At 34.8% G+C, this 15,000-nt stretch overlaps 1 protein-coding gene across 10 annotated transcripts in view; it reads right to left on the bottom strand.

Annotated features, from left to right (window-relative positions):
* The window catches only part of CDH18 (cadherin 18), an 860,832-nt gene that overhangs the window by 17,444 nt on the left and 828,388 nt on the right, over positions 1–15,000 (bottom strand). For all 10 annotated transcript variants that reach the window (XM_074279089.1, XM_074279095.1, XM_074279088.1 and 7 more), the window contains one exon: positions 6,018–6,269. In XM_074279089.1, coding sequence (XP_074135190.1) covers positions 6,018–6,269 — 252 coding nt within the window. The remainder of the gene's footprint in view (positions 1–6,017; positions 6,270–15,000) is intronic.

Raw genomic sequence — 15,000 nt, 5'->3', positions numbered from 1 at the left:
TTCAAACTGATGAAAAAGCAGGGCCTCTGAATGGGATGGATTGCATGAAGTATTTCTCAGTATTGAGTCACATGATCCCTGTTCCCAGAACTGAGACCCTGGGGAGGTCATGATCTCTGGAGGGATGAACTAATATTTTAACTGGATATTAATTTACTGATTAAAAATTGGGATTTTCTTGGATTTTCATGTGATTAGAAGACCCAAGCATTATACTTTTGATGTTAAAGCATTTATTTGCAGAATCAAATAATTCATTGTTTATAAAATGATTTAAAAAATATATATCACATTCTCCCATTTGTTTTTCTTTTAAATTCTTTTGATATTTTATAAATACAGATTAAAAATCCATGAAAATATAATATAAAAAAATAAAATTCTTGTAGAATTTTAGAGCTGGAAGGTACTGAGAGATCAGCAAATCAGTCCCATAAAGGATAATACTTTAATGAAAGGACAGTATCCATAATGAGGAAAATTATATTTTTTCTCAATTCTTCCTTGCTCCATTTTTCATATTGCCATTTTATAAAAAGGCACTGGCAAGTTATATCCATAAATAATTGTCAGGATAGTGACAGGTGTGGGGTTGGGGCCTCAAAAGTCCCAAAGAATTTTAAACCCATCTCCTCAATGTGTATTGAAAGTAATGGTATGCCATTACTAAGTGGATTGAATTCTAAGGGAATCCGGGAAAGAAATGAAGCAAGGAGATAACTTCTACAGCTTTTGATCATAGATATGCTAATTCTATGGCTCATAGTAGGAAGGAGTGATTCTCCATTGATAAGATTATTACTGACAAGATAACCAGTCACCAATCAATTGGAGCAGTCTTATTCACTGTAGTCTCTGGAGTTTGATCTGTGTGAGTTTCCTGAGGCAAGAAGCTGTCTGGCTAAGAAGTGGTCTGAATCAGATAGATTGGGGATGTGGGTCCCCTGAGGCAGATCCCAATGCCAGGAGACCCAGGACCACTGACCATTAGAACAGAAGCCCCCAAGATCAGGGGAACACAAAATCACAGGGTATTCTAAATCTTACTATAGAAAGATTAAATAAACTGGTAGTATTTATACAGAAGAAGGGATGAGCTGTAGGTAGAGAGTACTTTTAGCTTTCTCCAAGAATTTACCAGACTGAAATAAGTAAATCTGTTTTGTTTGGATCTAGGCATCAAGACTAGGAACTAGAAATGGGTGGAAATTGTAGAGGTATATTTGGGCTTAATATAAGAAAAAACAAAGTCTTTATTAAAGTTAGTTAAAGCATCCTATTACCTTCTTTTAAGGACAAAATCATTCAAAATCTTTAAGAAGTTAAATAGTACTGATAGAAGATGTCAAAGAGTACATTCAAATTTGATTATGAGTAAGATTTGATAATCTCTGAGTTCCACTATAATTATATTTCCAAATAATTTTAAATAATTGTTCCAAGTTGTAGATGAGGGAGAACACAAGTTTTCTGCTTATGTCTTGGTGGTGTTTTGTATTGTTTAAAATTTAACATTATTCTGAGACTAGATTTGAATTCAAATCTTCTGGATTCCAGGTCCAAAGGATATGATGTGGTATAAATCCTAGAGAGGATTTAGAAATAACCCTAAAGCTACCTGGCCTTGGGAGTGCAACAATGGCTGACTGGCAGATAACAATCTGTTAGTATATGTTAGTATAGCTATATTAGGAGCTATATACCACAGCTATACACCCCCATCTCCACCCCCAATTCAGGATTATGCTTAACTTTCCTGGTATGGTATATTTGCTTGCAAAACCAGTTTCTTTTGCTCTTCAGTATATAATGTTTTAAGACCTATAGTCTTTTAATATAGCCACTGCTAGATCTTGGGAGGTTCTAATTGTGGCATATTTGCACTTATTTATTTATTTGGGTGTTTTTAACATTTTCGTCTTGACCTGAGGTTTTTGGAATTTGACTGTTGTGCCACAGTTCCCTTTTATTGTCCCGACTTAATTTCCCTAATTGTCTTGCCTCAGTTTCCCTAAGTAGTCCTGCCTTTGTTTCCCTGAATTATTCTGCCCTGGTTCCTAATTGTTCTGCTCAATTCTGCAATACTAACTCTCCCTCCTAATCATGATGATCCAGATAAGGAGAAAGACCTTCTATCTTAGACATCATCAGAATCCAGTGCCTCTCCTCATTCCAAGTTATCAGAATGTCCCATCCCTCCCCCCCACCCTGTCAAAACCAGATTCATAGTCTGTTCCACTCTCAGTACTCTGACTCCGCTCCTGCCTTCTTCTACCCTCTGGTAGCTTGGAGCTTAATGTATGTATATATACTTCATGGGAAGCACACATTAGCTGCTGGATGCTTTGGACATTAATCCTGGGGGCAGCATGTTCCTAGCACAATCTTTCCCTTTCAAATAAAATATTAAAATTCCCTAATATCTATCTTGCCTCAGTTTCTCTGGCATTACAGGCTATGATATTCAGAGCTGTATTTAAATAAATCAAAATGAAAAATGCATAGGACTAAAGTAAATTGAAGCAGCTTTTGTAAAAAAACTATAATAAAAAGGAGGAAGAAGAAGAAAAAAACAACAAAAAGAACAAGTATAAGAACAAGAAAGAAATATAACAAGAAGAGCAAAATTTTTCAATTTCTGTTGTGAGTGGTAGGTTGAGTCCTCAGAGAGCAGCTCCCACTCTGAAATAACATAGTAAAGTCAGCTAATATAAAATCTTTTAAGAACCTGTTATACTCCTTCCCAGAAATACACACAGTATCCATAAGAGGAGTAAGTTTAAACTTAGACCATAATAGTTACATATGTGTAAGAAATATTTTTATGCAAGAATTTTAAATTGCTTGATATTTATGTCTACTTTTCTTCCACTCAACTGACAAATTTTTAATCAACTGACAAAACATTATTTCACCAAAAAAGAAGATAGAAAATGATTTTAGAAGATAAGAAAATAAAATTTGGAAATATTGTATTTATATTTTCCAAAAGATCAAATTTAATATTTTCACATAATAAATCAAAATAGATCACAAATCTACAAACATATGAAAATAATTGAAATTTATGTTAAATTTATATTATTTTCCTGATTATGACATGGGAAAAACAAAACAAAACATAACAAAAACAAAAACAAACAAAAAGGATAAATGAACACTCCTCTCTAATTCAAATGATATTATCCAGATCTTGACAACCTCAGTGTAAATATCTAAGGTAGGTGGAAGTTGAATAATAGAAGAGCAGGTCAAAAGGAATGTGACCAAAAATTGCCCAGTGCTTAGTACACTGACATAAGTGCTTAATAAATGTTTCTGTCTTTCTTTATAAGATAAAGTCTTGTAACCATCCCCAAGAATCACTAGCATTGGAATTTGTTTTAATCTTTATGAAAGAACTGAAAGAAACTGAATTGGGATGTTCAGAGAACATAGAAAAATAAGTCATGGCACAAGAGATGGAAAATACCTTGGAAATCATCTAATCCAGATCTCTTATTTTATTAATGAGGAAGTAAAATGTCTGTCCAAATTCATGTAGGTGGTAACAGGCAGGATTGAATTCAGAGTTTCTGACTTCAACTATCGGGTTCTTTGCAACATTCTGTCTCCTAATCTTACTAAATATCAAGAAAAGAGTCAATTTGAATGCTCAGTATCAGGTACAATTTTAATTAGGAATCTTATATTTCTATTACATGAGAAACATATTTCTCTCACATTCTCACCTTCATTGTGTGAACCTATCAGATATGTATGGTTGATAAAATAAAACTCCCATGAGAAAAGGAAAATTGAATACTTAAAAAATATATAATAATAAGTATAACAATTACTATTATAAGTTGCATTTATATGTGGTTTTAAGATTCATAAAGCACTTTACAAATATCTCATTTTATCCTCACAGAAACCCTGGAAAGTAGATATTAGTGATGTAAGATAGCAATGATTTTGTGTTCCCCTGATTTTAGGGGGCTTCTGTTTTAAAAATAAATCAGTAATCCTAAATCTTCTATCTTTGGAGTCTTCCTCAGGGACTTCTCACACTCCCAATCTAAAAACAACAATTTATCTGATTTTGAATAGAACATTCTTCAGTTCATTGCTGATTGATAACCTGCTCAGTGATAATCTGGTCATTGAGAATCAAATTCCAGAGACTACTCCCTGGCCCTAACTATGCGCTATAGAATTAGCATGTCAATGACAGAAAGCTGGATAAATGTGTCTCTATGCTTATGTTTCCTTGTGAATTTTTTTTTTTTTTTAATTTATACTGCTTGTTATGGCATTATAATTACAATAAAAGTTTGTCCCTTGACCAGGAAATGGGTTCAAGGATACACATTCTTTTGAGACACCTTAATGTCAGTCTGACCCCAAACTTTTGAGGTCCCCTTCCCAATCTCAACATTGTAATTGCCTTCATTTACAGATAAGAAAGCTGAGGCAGACAGACATTAAGTGATTTGCCCAGGATTATAGTAAATAAATATCAGACACTAGATTTGAACTATCTTTCTGACTTCAGGTCTAGTAGATAAGTATCCAGCTCTATCTAGTCCACTAAGTCTATGTAAATATCAAATCTGGTTATTCTTCCTTTGGGCTACATGTGTCTTGACCCAGCAAGTAGAAGAAAATCCCATGAGAGGGAATAATTTTCCACCAGATGCTGGCAATCTCTGCTTATATTATAGTGATCTAATTATCCTCCCAGAATATTTCTTTAAACATAATGAGTTATAATATTATATACTTTGTAGGAAAAAAAAATGTGAGTACAAGGAATGTGCTAGAGCTAACTCCAACAGGATGCCCAAAAAATCATTGTTAAGATTTCAACTTGAATATGTACATTCCACAAATCAGCAAATGATATGAATCTGAGCTTTATGTATTTTCTAGATTTAAAGACAAAATAAAATCTTAATAATACTAATTATACTTAAAGGTTTGTCATAGATAATATTAAATATTTATCAGCACTCTCTTGCCAGTGACCCTTTCCCTCTCGGATATATCAATAATAGTGAATCCTAAGGCTGACCTTCTTTCAGCAATATTCTCAGGAGGAGAAGATTAAAAATACAGATTCTATGCTTTGGGGTGAAAACTGCTTACTATAGCAGTGAAAGGTAGAGAGCTTGAAGTATAAAAAGGTAAAACAGTTAAAATAGCATTTAAGGAAAAAATAATATTCTTAGGAAATTTGTGTTAATAGCATACTCAATAACTGATGTCAGAATTTTTTCTTACATCAGGAATCGAAGAGAGAATGAATTACTATCTTAATTTTAGTCAATCATTTCCCATAAAATATACATTTGATTATTTTCTTCTTTACTACTTGAGAGCCCTCTAAACTGCACTGATCCATTTTATAAAGAAGATGGATAAAGACTTGAAATCAGGCTCTATTAAAAGATAAACCTCAATTTATATGCCAATTCAAAGACAGTTTTATATACAGCATTTTATAATTTTGTTAACCAGATATTAGAGTATTAGCTAAAGGGTTTGGAACATTGAAATGCTAACTGAAGAATTTCTCTCCAAAATCATTTACCTTCTCTTTTATAAGTTTCAGACTCTCTTTAAATGGATATAAGTTCCTCCCAGAGAGATTATTAGACTATGTCTACATAAAACATTTAAAAGTAACATATTTCTATCTATATTGTGTCATTTCTTTTATCCCCCAATGGGTTTCCATTGGCTTTTTCATTTTACAAATACTTGAATCAAAATAATTTCCAAATTGCTTTTGATGATTTTGTAGTGCTAGTTACCTATTGGCATATAAAGACCAGGAATTCCAGAACATAGTGGCCTTTTATGACTTTAATTTTGCAACCATTTTGTTAACTTCTTTTGTGGCCCACTACCTAGGACTTTGGATTTTTGTCACCTTTTAGAAGTCTCACTTTCATCATATACCAGTCATTTCTGGGATATTTCAAAGTAGAACAAGAAAAGAATCACAATGGCATTACATTTCAATGGCTTACCCAAGAGAATGAGGACACAGAGAAGAATAGCAATTAAGGCTCCTGTACTTAAGCCTGCAGAGGACAGGAAGGCTTCAGCATGGCAGGTTCGAACACGCCCATCTCTCTCACATGCACATACTCTGATGGTAAGGGTGCTGCTGCTGCTAAGAGAGGGGATTCCCCCATCCGAGATCATAATAGGTAGATAATACACATCCTGAATAGTTCGACTAAATCTCCGCCTTCTTGTCAGAATGCTGGCCGTGTTGTCTAAGACAGATAAAAGCAAAATAAAATTCATTTAGTAAAAAAAAAAAAAAAAAGTTCATAAGCATTCCCTTTAGTGGAAAAAAAAAAATGCACACATACACACATCATTGAAAGTCTGTTTGAGCTTTATTTAAATCAGACAAGGTGATAGAGGAGTAATTCTGATGATGAGTGTTTTACTTAGTAGATAGTACTGACCAGTGGGAAAAGTGCAACCTTTCACTTCCTTCCTGTCTAAAACTAAAAATAGAACAGGTACTAATATTTAAAAATAGAGGGGAATTTTCATACTGGGAATTTCTCATACCAATGGAATTCAAATCTGTTCCAAAAGGAATCAATTATTGCATAATCCCAAATGGTAAAATCATCTTAAATCTAGTTACAGAGAGATAATGCGGTCATTATTTTATGAATATTTCAACTCAATTTCTCAGTTTGCTACAAAGAAAATGACAAATGAAAATAATATAGTACCTTTAAATTGGGAAAGCTCTTTATATAAATCATGACTCACAATAATCCTGTGAGATAAATACAGGTATTATCTATCTATCTATGTCTCTCTGTCTATCTAGCTATCTTTTTTCTTTTCTTTTTTTTTTTTTTTTTTTTTTTTGCTGAGGCAATTGGGGTTAAGTGACTTGCCCAGGGTCACACAGCTAGGAAATATTAAGTGTCTAAGACCAGATTTGAATTGTCCTGCCTTCAGGACTGGTGCTCTATCCACTATGCCAGCTAGCTGCCCCACTTATTATCTGTTTTACAGATGAAAAAAATTGATACTGAAATAGGTTAAGTAATTTGTAAATGGATGTTTAGTTGGATGGCAGAGTTTAATGCCAGATCTGGAGTAAGGAACATTTGAGTTCAAATCTGGCCTCAGATACTTACTTGCTGTGTGACTCTGGACAAGTCACTTTATGTCTTTTTATCACTTCCTCAGCTATAAAAATAATAGCACCTACTTCCCGAGTATGTTAAAAGAATCAAATAAAATAATAACTGTAAAACATGTATTACAGTGCCTGGGACATAGTAAGCATTACATAAATGTTATTTATTGTTGCTATTCTGAATATATGTATAGCCCTCTGTCCACTGGATTCTCTTGCTCCCAAGAAATATACTGATACATATGGCTCTGGACTAAAATATCCTAATGGACAAGCTAGGCTCAATGTCATGACATTTTGGCACACTTTTTTCTTAGAAACAGTCTGCCCTACTTGGGTGAGTAAAATTTTGAGCCAGAGTTTAAAACCAGAACAAAACAAAACAACCAAAAAACCCGAAGCCAACAAACAGAATTCTAAAAGTACATATTAATTAAGGAAAACTATATTATAATCACAAGTATAGTATTAGATTGGCGACCTATATGTTTGTACATTGATGAAGGGGTATCAATAAGTTTTTATTTCTTTTCAGGAGGTACTTGATTTATTTACTAGTTGTGTTAAAATTGTGTCTTTTTTTGGTCCCCTTGACCTTCCTTCTGGTTAGAATCATAAGGTTATAAATAAGCAATATAAAGTCACAATAATTTTAAGATTGCAAAAGGAAATCTAGAAGCTACTTTAAACTGTCCCAAGGATCAAAGGAACATAATTTGCAAACAATATCATATATTAACTAAAAATAATACTGTGTCTATCTGCTAAATCAGAAAAGGCATTTAGCCTTTTTGGTCAGTGTCTTTTGGTCTTATGAATTGTAAAATTCAAATGACCTCCAGACACAGCTATAAAACACCAGAAAGTGCTGATAAGTATAAGATGATGTGGATATGTTAATGAAATAACCCCAAAGAGTCATGGAGAAAAGAAAATCTAACATCTCATGAAAATCTTTTAAAACAATAAGATTTCAAACTTCTGCTCCCCTCGCAGAAGTTCTGCTCTCCTAATAATCCATGCTGCTTGAGTGCTTCCAAATCTTAACCATTGCTATTTAAGTGATTCTCTCCTTTCCCATATTCTTCCCCAAGCTTCCTATCTTTCTCTGTTCATGTCTGTTATTATTTGTTTCTATACTCTCTATGCCACTTGCCTTTGCCTCCTCTGTCTTGTTAAAGTATAATTGAAGCATTATTCTCTTGTGAATATCCAGAAAACAAGGTAGTCTGCTTCTCTTTAATAATTCTATTAAATAATTAGCAATTCACTACATAATTTGCCATAGTTAGCTCTCTTAATCTCTCTAACTCTCAGTTTACTTGTACAAATACTCATACTTAGTATCCATCTCACAGAACTATTGTGAGATCACTTTATAAACTTTAAGATGCAGAATTCTACCAAACATTTAAAGAAAAAATACTTCCAATACGATGCAAAACATTTGGAAAAATAGGAAAAGGAGTTCTACCAAATTCCAGTTAAAACACAAATTTGGTGCTGACACTTAAATCAGGTAGGGTGTCAAAAAAAAATTATAGACCAATTTTTTTTAATGAATATTGAGGCAAAAATCTTAAATAAATTATTAGCAAAGAGATTGCAGCAAGTTATCACAATATATTATGACAAAGTAGGATTTTATACTAAGAATGTAGAGCTGGTTCAACATTAAGAAAACTATTAGCATATTTGATTATATCATAATTAAACTAACAGAAATCATGATAGATGCAGAAATAATGACAAAATTCAGCATATATTCATATCAAAAACATGAGAGAACATAGGAATAAATGGCATTTTTCTTAAAATTATCAGTAGCTAAACCCATCAGTAAGCACATTTATAATGGAGATAAGTTTAAAGCATTCCCAATAAAATCCTGGATAAAGCAAGGTTTTCCACTATCATCATTACTACTCAATATTGTATCAGAAATGTTAGCTTTAGCAATTAAAAAAAAAGAAATTAAAGGAATTAGAATAGGTAATGAGGAAACCAAATTATCACTCTCTGGAAATGATAAAATGTTATACTTAGAGAATCCTAGAGAATCAATTAAAAAGCTACTGAAAACAATTTACAACTTTAGCAAAGTTGCAATGTACAGGATAAATCCACATAAATCATCAGCAACTCTATATGTTACCACAAATTGCAGTAGCAAGAAATGCAAAGAGAAATATAATTTAAAATAACTGTAGATTATATAAAATATTTGGGAGTCTGCCTGCCAAGACAAAGTCAGGAACTATATGAACACAGTCACAGCATACTTTCCACACAAATAGTTATATCTAAATAACTGGAAAAATATCAAGGACTCATAGGCAGGCTGAACTAACATTTTACCTAAATTAATCTTCTGATTCAGTGCCATAGAAATCAAAACTGTCAAGAAATTACTTTTAAATAACTAGAAAAAAATAATCACAAACTCATCTAGAAGAACAAAATGTCAAGAATTTCAAGGGAATTAATGAAATAAAATGCAAATGAAAGTGGTCTAGTTGTACCAGACCTAAAACTCTATTATAGAATAGTGGTCATCAAAGCCATTTGGTACTGGTAAAGACATAAAATAGTGGAATAGATTAGGCTCACAATTCTCAGTAGTCAGTAACTATAGTAACCTAGTTTTTGATAAACCCAAAGACTGTAGCTGCTGGAATAACTCACTATTTGACAAAAATATCTGGGGAAAATAGAAAATACTATGGCAGAAACTAGGCATTGATCAACTAACTGCCTGTTTCTTAACATGAGAAAGTCAAAATGGGTTTATAATTTAGACATAAAAGGTGAAACTCTGCACAAATTAGGATAACTAGGGAGAATCTACCTCTCAGATCTTCAAAGAAGGAAGAAATTTATGTCCAAAGAACAACAAGAGAACATTATGAAATGCAAAATGGATAATTTTGATTACATTAAATCACAAAGTTTTTATACAAACAAACCAATACAGCCAAGATTAGAAGAGAAGCAGAAAACTGGGGAAAAAATTGACATCCAAGGGTCTGATAAAGGCCTCATTTGTAAAATATATAGGGAATTAACTCAAATTTATAAGAAAACAAGTCATTCTCCAATTGAAAATGGTCAAAGAATATGAACAGTTAGTTTTCAGATGAAGAAATTAAAGCTATTTCTAGTCATATGGAAAAAATGCTCTAAATCACTACTAAAACAACTCTGAGGTACTACTACACACCTCTCAGATTGGCTAAGATGACAGAAAAAATAATGATGAATGTTGGAAGGGATGTGAGAAAACTGGGACACAAATACATTGTTGGTGGAGTTGTGAACTGATCCAACCATTCTGGAGAACAATTTGGAACTATGCCTAAGGAGTTATCAAACTGTGCATACCCTTTGATCCAGCAGTGCTTCTACTGTGCCTGTATCCCAAAGAGATCATAAAAAATGGAAAGGGATCCACATGTGCAAAAATATTTGTAGCTGCTCTTTTTTTAGTGGTATGGAAGTGGAAATTTAGTGGATAACTATCAATTGGGAAATGGTTTAATAATTTGTGGTATATGAATTTTATGGAATATTACTGTTCTGTGAGGACAGATCAGGATGATTTCAGAAAGATCTGGAGATGCTTACATTAACTGATGCTTGGCTCTTCAAAAAGAAGTGATTCAAGCCAATTCCAATAGACTTGTGATGGAGAGAGCTATCTGTATCCAGAACGAGGACTGAATGTGGATTACAAAATAGTATTTTCATCTTTTTTGTTGTTTGCTTGCTTTTTTTTTCTTTATCATTTTTTCCCTTTTAAATCTGATTTTTCTTGTGCAGCATGACAAATGTGCAAATATATTTAGAAGAACTGAACATGTTTAACATACATTGCATTACTTGCTGTCTAAGGGAGGGGGAAAGGGAAGGAGAAAAACTTAGAACACAGGGTTTTGCAGGGTGAATGCTAAACATTATCTTTGCATGTATTTTAAAAAAATAAATAGCTATTATTAAAAAAAAAAAGTATCTGTCTAATGATTAAGAAGGGTGGGATGCTGCCCATCTAGACAAATTCATAGGCAAGTTCTAATACTTGAGTAAAACAGAAGTAGCAAAGAGCCAGAAGAGAGTAAGCAAAAGAACTTAGGGAACTATTTCTTCAATACAGAGGCTTGGAAAATAGGTTTAGGTCAAACTGCCTGTTTCCAGAAATAATTATAAGAATTTTTAAGGGAACTGAAAAGTAGTTTTATTTCAGACCCAGAAGAGACAGAAAGAGGGGTAATGGTTAAAATGACCTGCTGCTTTGATTTGTGCAATATTTTTCTTCTTCATAGAAGCATTCACTAGCCATATATACAATTTGGATTCTGTTTGTGAAAGTGTTGGACTATAAGGCAGAATGAAATGTGATTCCAAGCATTGGTTTATGATTGTTAGTGACATAGAAACTGTAAACAGGTCAGTGGAGGTGGAGGTACAGGTGGAGGGAAGAAGTAGGAGGTTACTTCAGTGTAACATAATAGAAAAAGAAATCATTTACCAAGGTGGAAAGAAAAAAAAGAAAAAAAAAGAGGGCATAGAAGATGCAACCATGGAGGAAAATATCCACAAGTGAAGGCAGAAGGGACAAGAGTTAAGAAGGCAGTTGATTTGGGGAAGTCTATATTTCAGAGGCATCCATTGTACTGTTTGATAAGAGGATTACAAGTTTAGTCCTTGAAAGAACTTTTAAAGAACATTTACTCTAAAAGTGCTGTAACAAATCTATTGTAATCAATAAAAATGATTGGCAAAGATCATCTTGTAGCTCAATCCCATTATCTTAAAAAAAAAAATGTTTAACTCAGGGAGATTAAGTGAATTGATCAGTGTTGGTCAGAGCTAGGACTTATATCTGTTTCTTCTGACTCCAGATACAATGCTCTTTCTACTGACTCATGTCAAGGAAAATGGTAACATCCCTGGTGTTGTAGCAGAAGAGGGAAACTGTCACATGCCTTATGCAGAGAGAATCTTTGAATGGCAAGTTATTAGACATAACAGCAGTCAGCCAACCCTTGGGAGGCAGCCGTTCCTAATTATTCCCCATGATGCTCATCAGTATCTGGGCTATTTAAGGCAGCATTAATACTGGGTCTGACCTATTTAGTTCTGGAGAAGCCACGACAAGCAGATTATTCCACATTGAGACTAACAGTCAGGAAATTCAGATATCCAAGTGATCCTGACGTAGCTCTGGTTTGGAAGTGAGGAGGAAATCATATTTTTCTCATTTGTTCCTATGAATAGTTGTAATTTCTTAGAATTTATTTTCTTAGGCTTCAGAAGCTAGAGAATTTGCTTTGTCAATCATGTGTTGTAATGAGGGACCCTGGGGCAAGAGGTCTATTTTATCTCATGTGTCTGTGGGTAGTAACAACTACCTACATTTTTATCCTTCTCAGGTACCAGTGGAAATTTGTCTATGATGTGAAATGGCCCTGGTGACACTTAATAGCATCTATTTGTAAATGTCTTGTTAAGGCTTTCCTTATTATTTACTTAAGAAAAAGAATTGAAGAAAAAAACAAAACAAAAACAAACAAACATAAGCTGACAAGAAAGCATTCAATCACCGGGAATGATTAGATTTTAAAGATATGCAAAAAATGTTAATAATCTATCTTTTTATCAGCAATGAACTGCTCTTTAATTGTGTTAAGAAACAGGTAAATAATGATCAAACAATATAACTTCTAGGGTATTTAATTAACCTGCAAGATTTTAACAATTATTCAGTTTAGTTAAATAGTTCAGAAGTGACTTGAGGAAGCTGTGCCTATGGCTTGTATAAGAGGGCAGAGTAGACTGGGTAGGATGTGAGGATGAGAGTGACATATCACTTATTGACAGTGTTATTAGAAAGTTACCTGTAGGAGGCAATGCATCCAGATGAAGTAATAATGGCAAACATAGACCCATACAGACACAGTTACAGAAAGATATAGACAGCAAGGAACTTTGGGAACTTTAAATCCAGATGGGAAAAAATGCTGGTGATAGGCTCAACATAGGACTTTCATAGGACTTGTAAATATACTCATTAACACATGGACTTCATTATCACTGTACTTTCACTTTTAGTTTTACTCTCCCCCGGAGACTTCATGTTTTCTAAGAAGAGTGCATCCTTTGGGAGAAATGTTTTACTACCAACAGTTCTTACTATACGATTTTAATAAATATCTTTGTCAAAATCCAAGTGATAATCAGTGGCAGTGAAAACTTGTGAATACTAGTTCTGGAAATCCAGTCCATCATTATCATCCCTAGGATCCTGGGATTAATAGTAGTTAGCTACATCCTGGTATTTGATTCTCATTGTTAGTGGAAGTTGCCTAGGAAGGAATGCTTTCCAAATATTAGTGACTTGCTATAAAGAATTAAAGTATTAGTTTAGAAGAATTGCAGTTTCCCATATCCATAAAATATGACAGTGTCTCAGATATTTAAAAGAATGAGGAAACCTCTTCTACAGAGGAAGAACCTTTGTCCTATTTTGGGGGGACAATCTCTTTGCTTGGGATTGGGGAAGAGAGAGGAAGGAGGGAGAGAGAGAGAAGAGAGGGAAGAAGGAGAAGAGAGAGAAGAGAGAGAGATGAGAGAGAGAGAAGAAGAGAGAGAGAGAAGAGGATGAGGAGAGAGAGAAGGAGAGAGGAGGGAGGGAGGGAGAGAGGAGAGAGAAGAGAGACGAGGAGGGAGAGAGAGAAGAGAGAGAGAGGAGAGGAGAGAGAGAGAGAGAGAGAGAGAGGAGAGAGAGAGAGAGAGGAGAGGAGAGAGGAGGAGGAAGGAGAGGAGAGGAGGAGAGGGAAGAGAGGAGAGAGGAGAGAGGAGAGAGAGAGAGAAGAGAGGAGAGAGGAGAGAGGAGAGAGGAGAGAGGAGAGAGGAGAGGGAGAGAGGAGAGGAGGAGGAGAGGAGAGAGGAGAGGGAGAGAGGAGAGAGGATGAGAGGGAGAGAGGAGAGAGGAGAGAGGAGAGAGGAGAGAGGAGAGAGGAGAGAGGAGGAGAGGAGAGAGAGAGGGAGAGAGGGAGGAGAGGAAGAGAGGAGAGAGGAGAGAGAGAGAGAGGAGAGAGGAGAGAGGAAGAGAGGAGAGAGGAGAGAGGAGAGAGGAGAGAGAGAGAGGAGAGGAGAGAGGAGGGAGAGGGAGAGGAGAGAGAGAGAGGAGAGAGGAGAGAGAAGTGAGAGGAGGAGAGAGGAGAGAGAGAGAGGAGAGGGGAGGAGAGAGGAGAGAGGAGAGGAGAGAGGGAGAGGGAGAGGGAGAGAGAGAGAGAGAGAGAGAGGAGAGAGAGGGAGAGGGAGAGGGAGAGGGAGAGAGAATGGGAAAAGAGGGAAGGAGGGAGGGAAAGATAGAGACAGAGACAGAGAGACAAAGACAGAGACAGACAGATACAGACTCAGAGAGAGACACAAAAATAGAGACAGAGACAGAGAGAAGTCTCAGTACATAGATATATTACAAGACTAACTAGAAAGTATGGTAGCTATCTTCTTGGGATAAGTATCTGAGATACATCTGCAAGGCTGCTAGTTCTAAAAACCATTTACCATTTCTGTTGATTACCTGAGAACAAATGTTATCAAAATGAAGGGTTGAGAGGGGAACCTAAAGAATATTCCTTGTCACTTTTAAGGTCTGGTTTGAAAGTTATAGGATTTGGTGCACAGAAAAGGAATATAAACTCTTCTCCAAGCCAAAGTTGAGTATTTAGAAGAAAAAGGAAGCCATGTGATAATTATTTTCTGAGTCAGAGGACATGAATTAAACACCATTTGACCAACAAAACCCCTTACCCTCTTTGGAACTTAGTTTT

This window comes from Sminthopsis crassicaudata, chromosome 1 (genome assembly GCF_048593235.1).
Source record: "Sminthopsis crassicaudata isolate SCR6 chromosome 1, ASM4859323v1, whole genome shotgun sequence".
NCBI classification, from domain to species: domain Eukaryota; kingdom Metazoa; phylum Chordata; class Mammalia; order Dasyuromorphia; family Dasyuridae; genus Sminthopsis; species Sminthopsis crassicaudata.
This window is presented reverse-complemented; position numbering and strand designations above follow the sequence as displayed.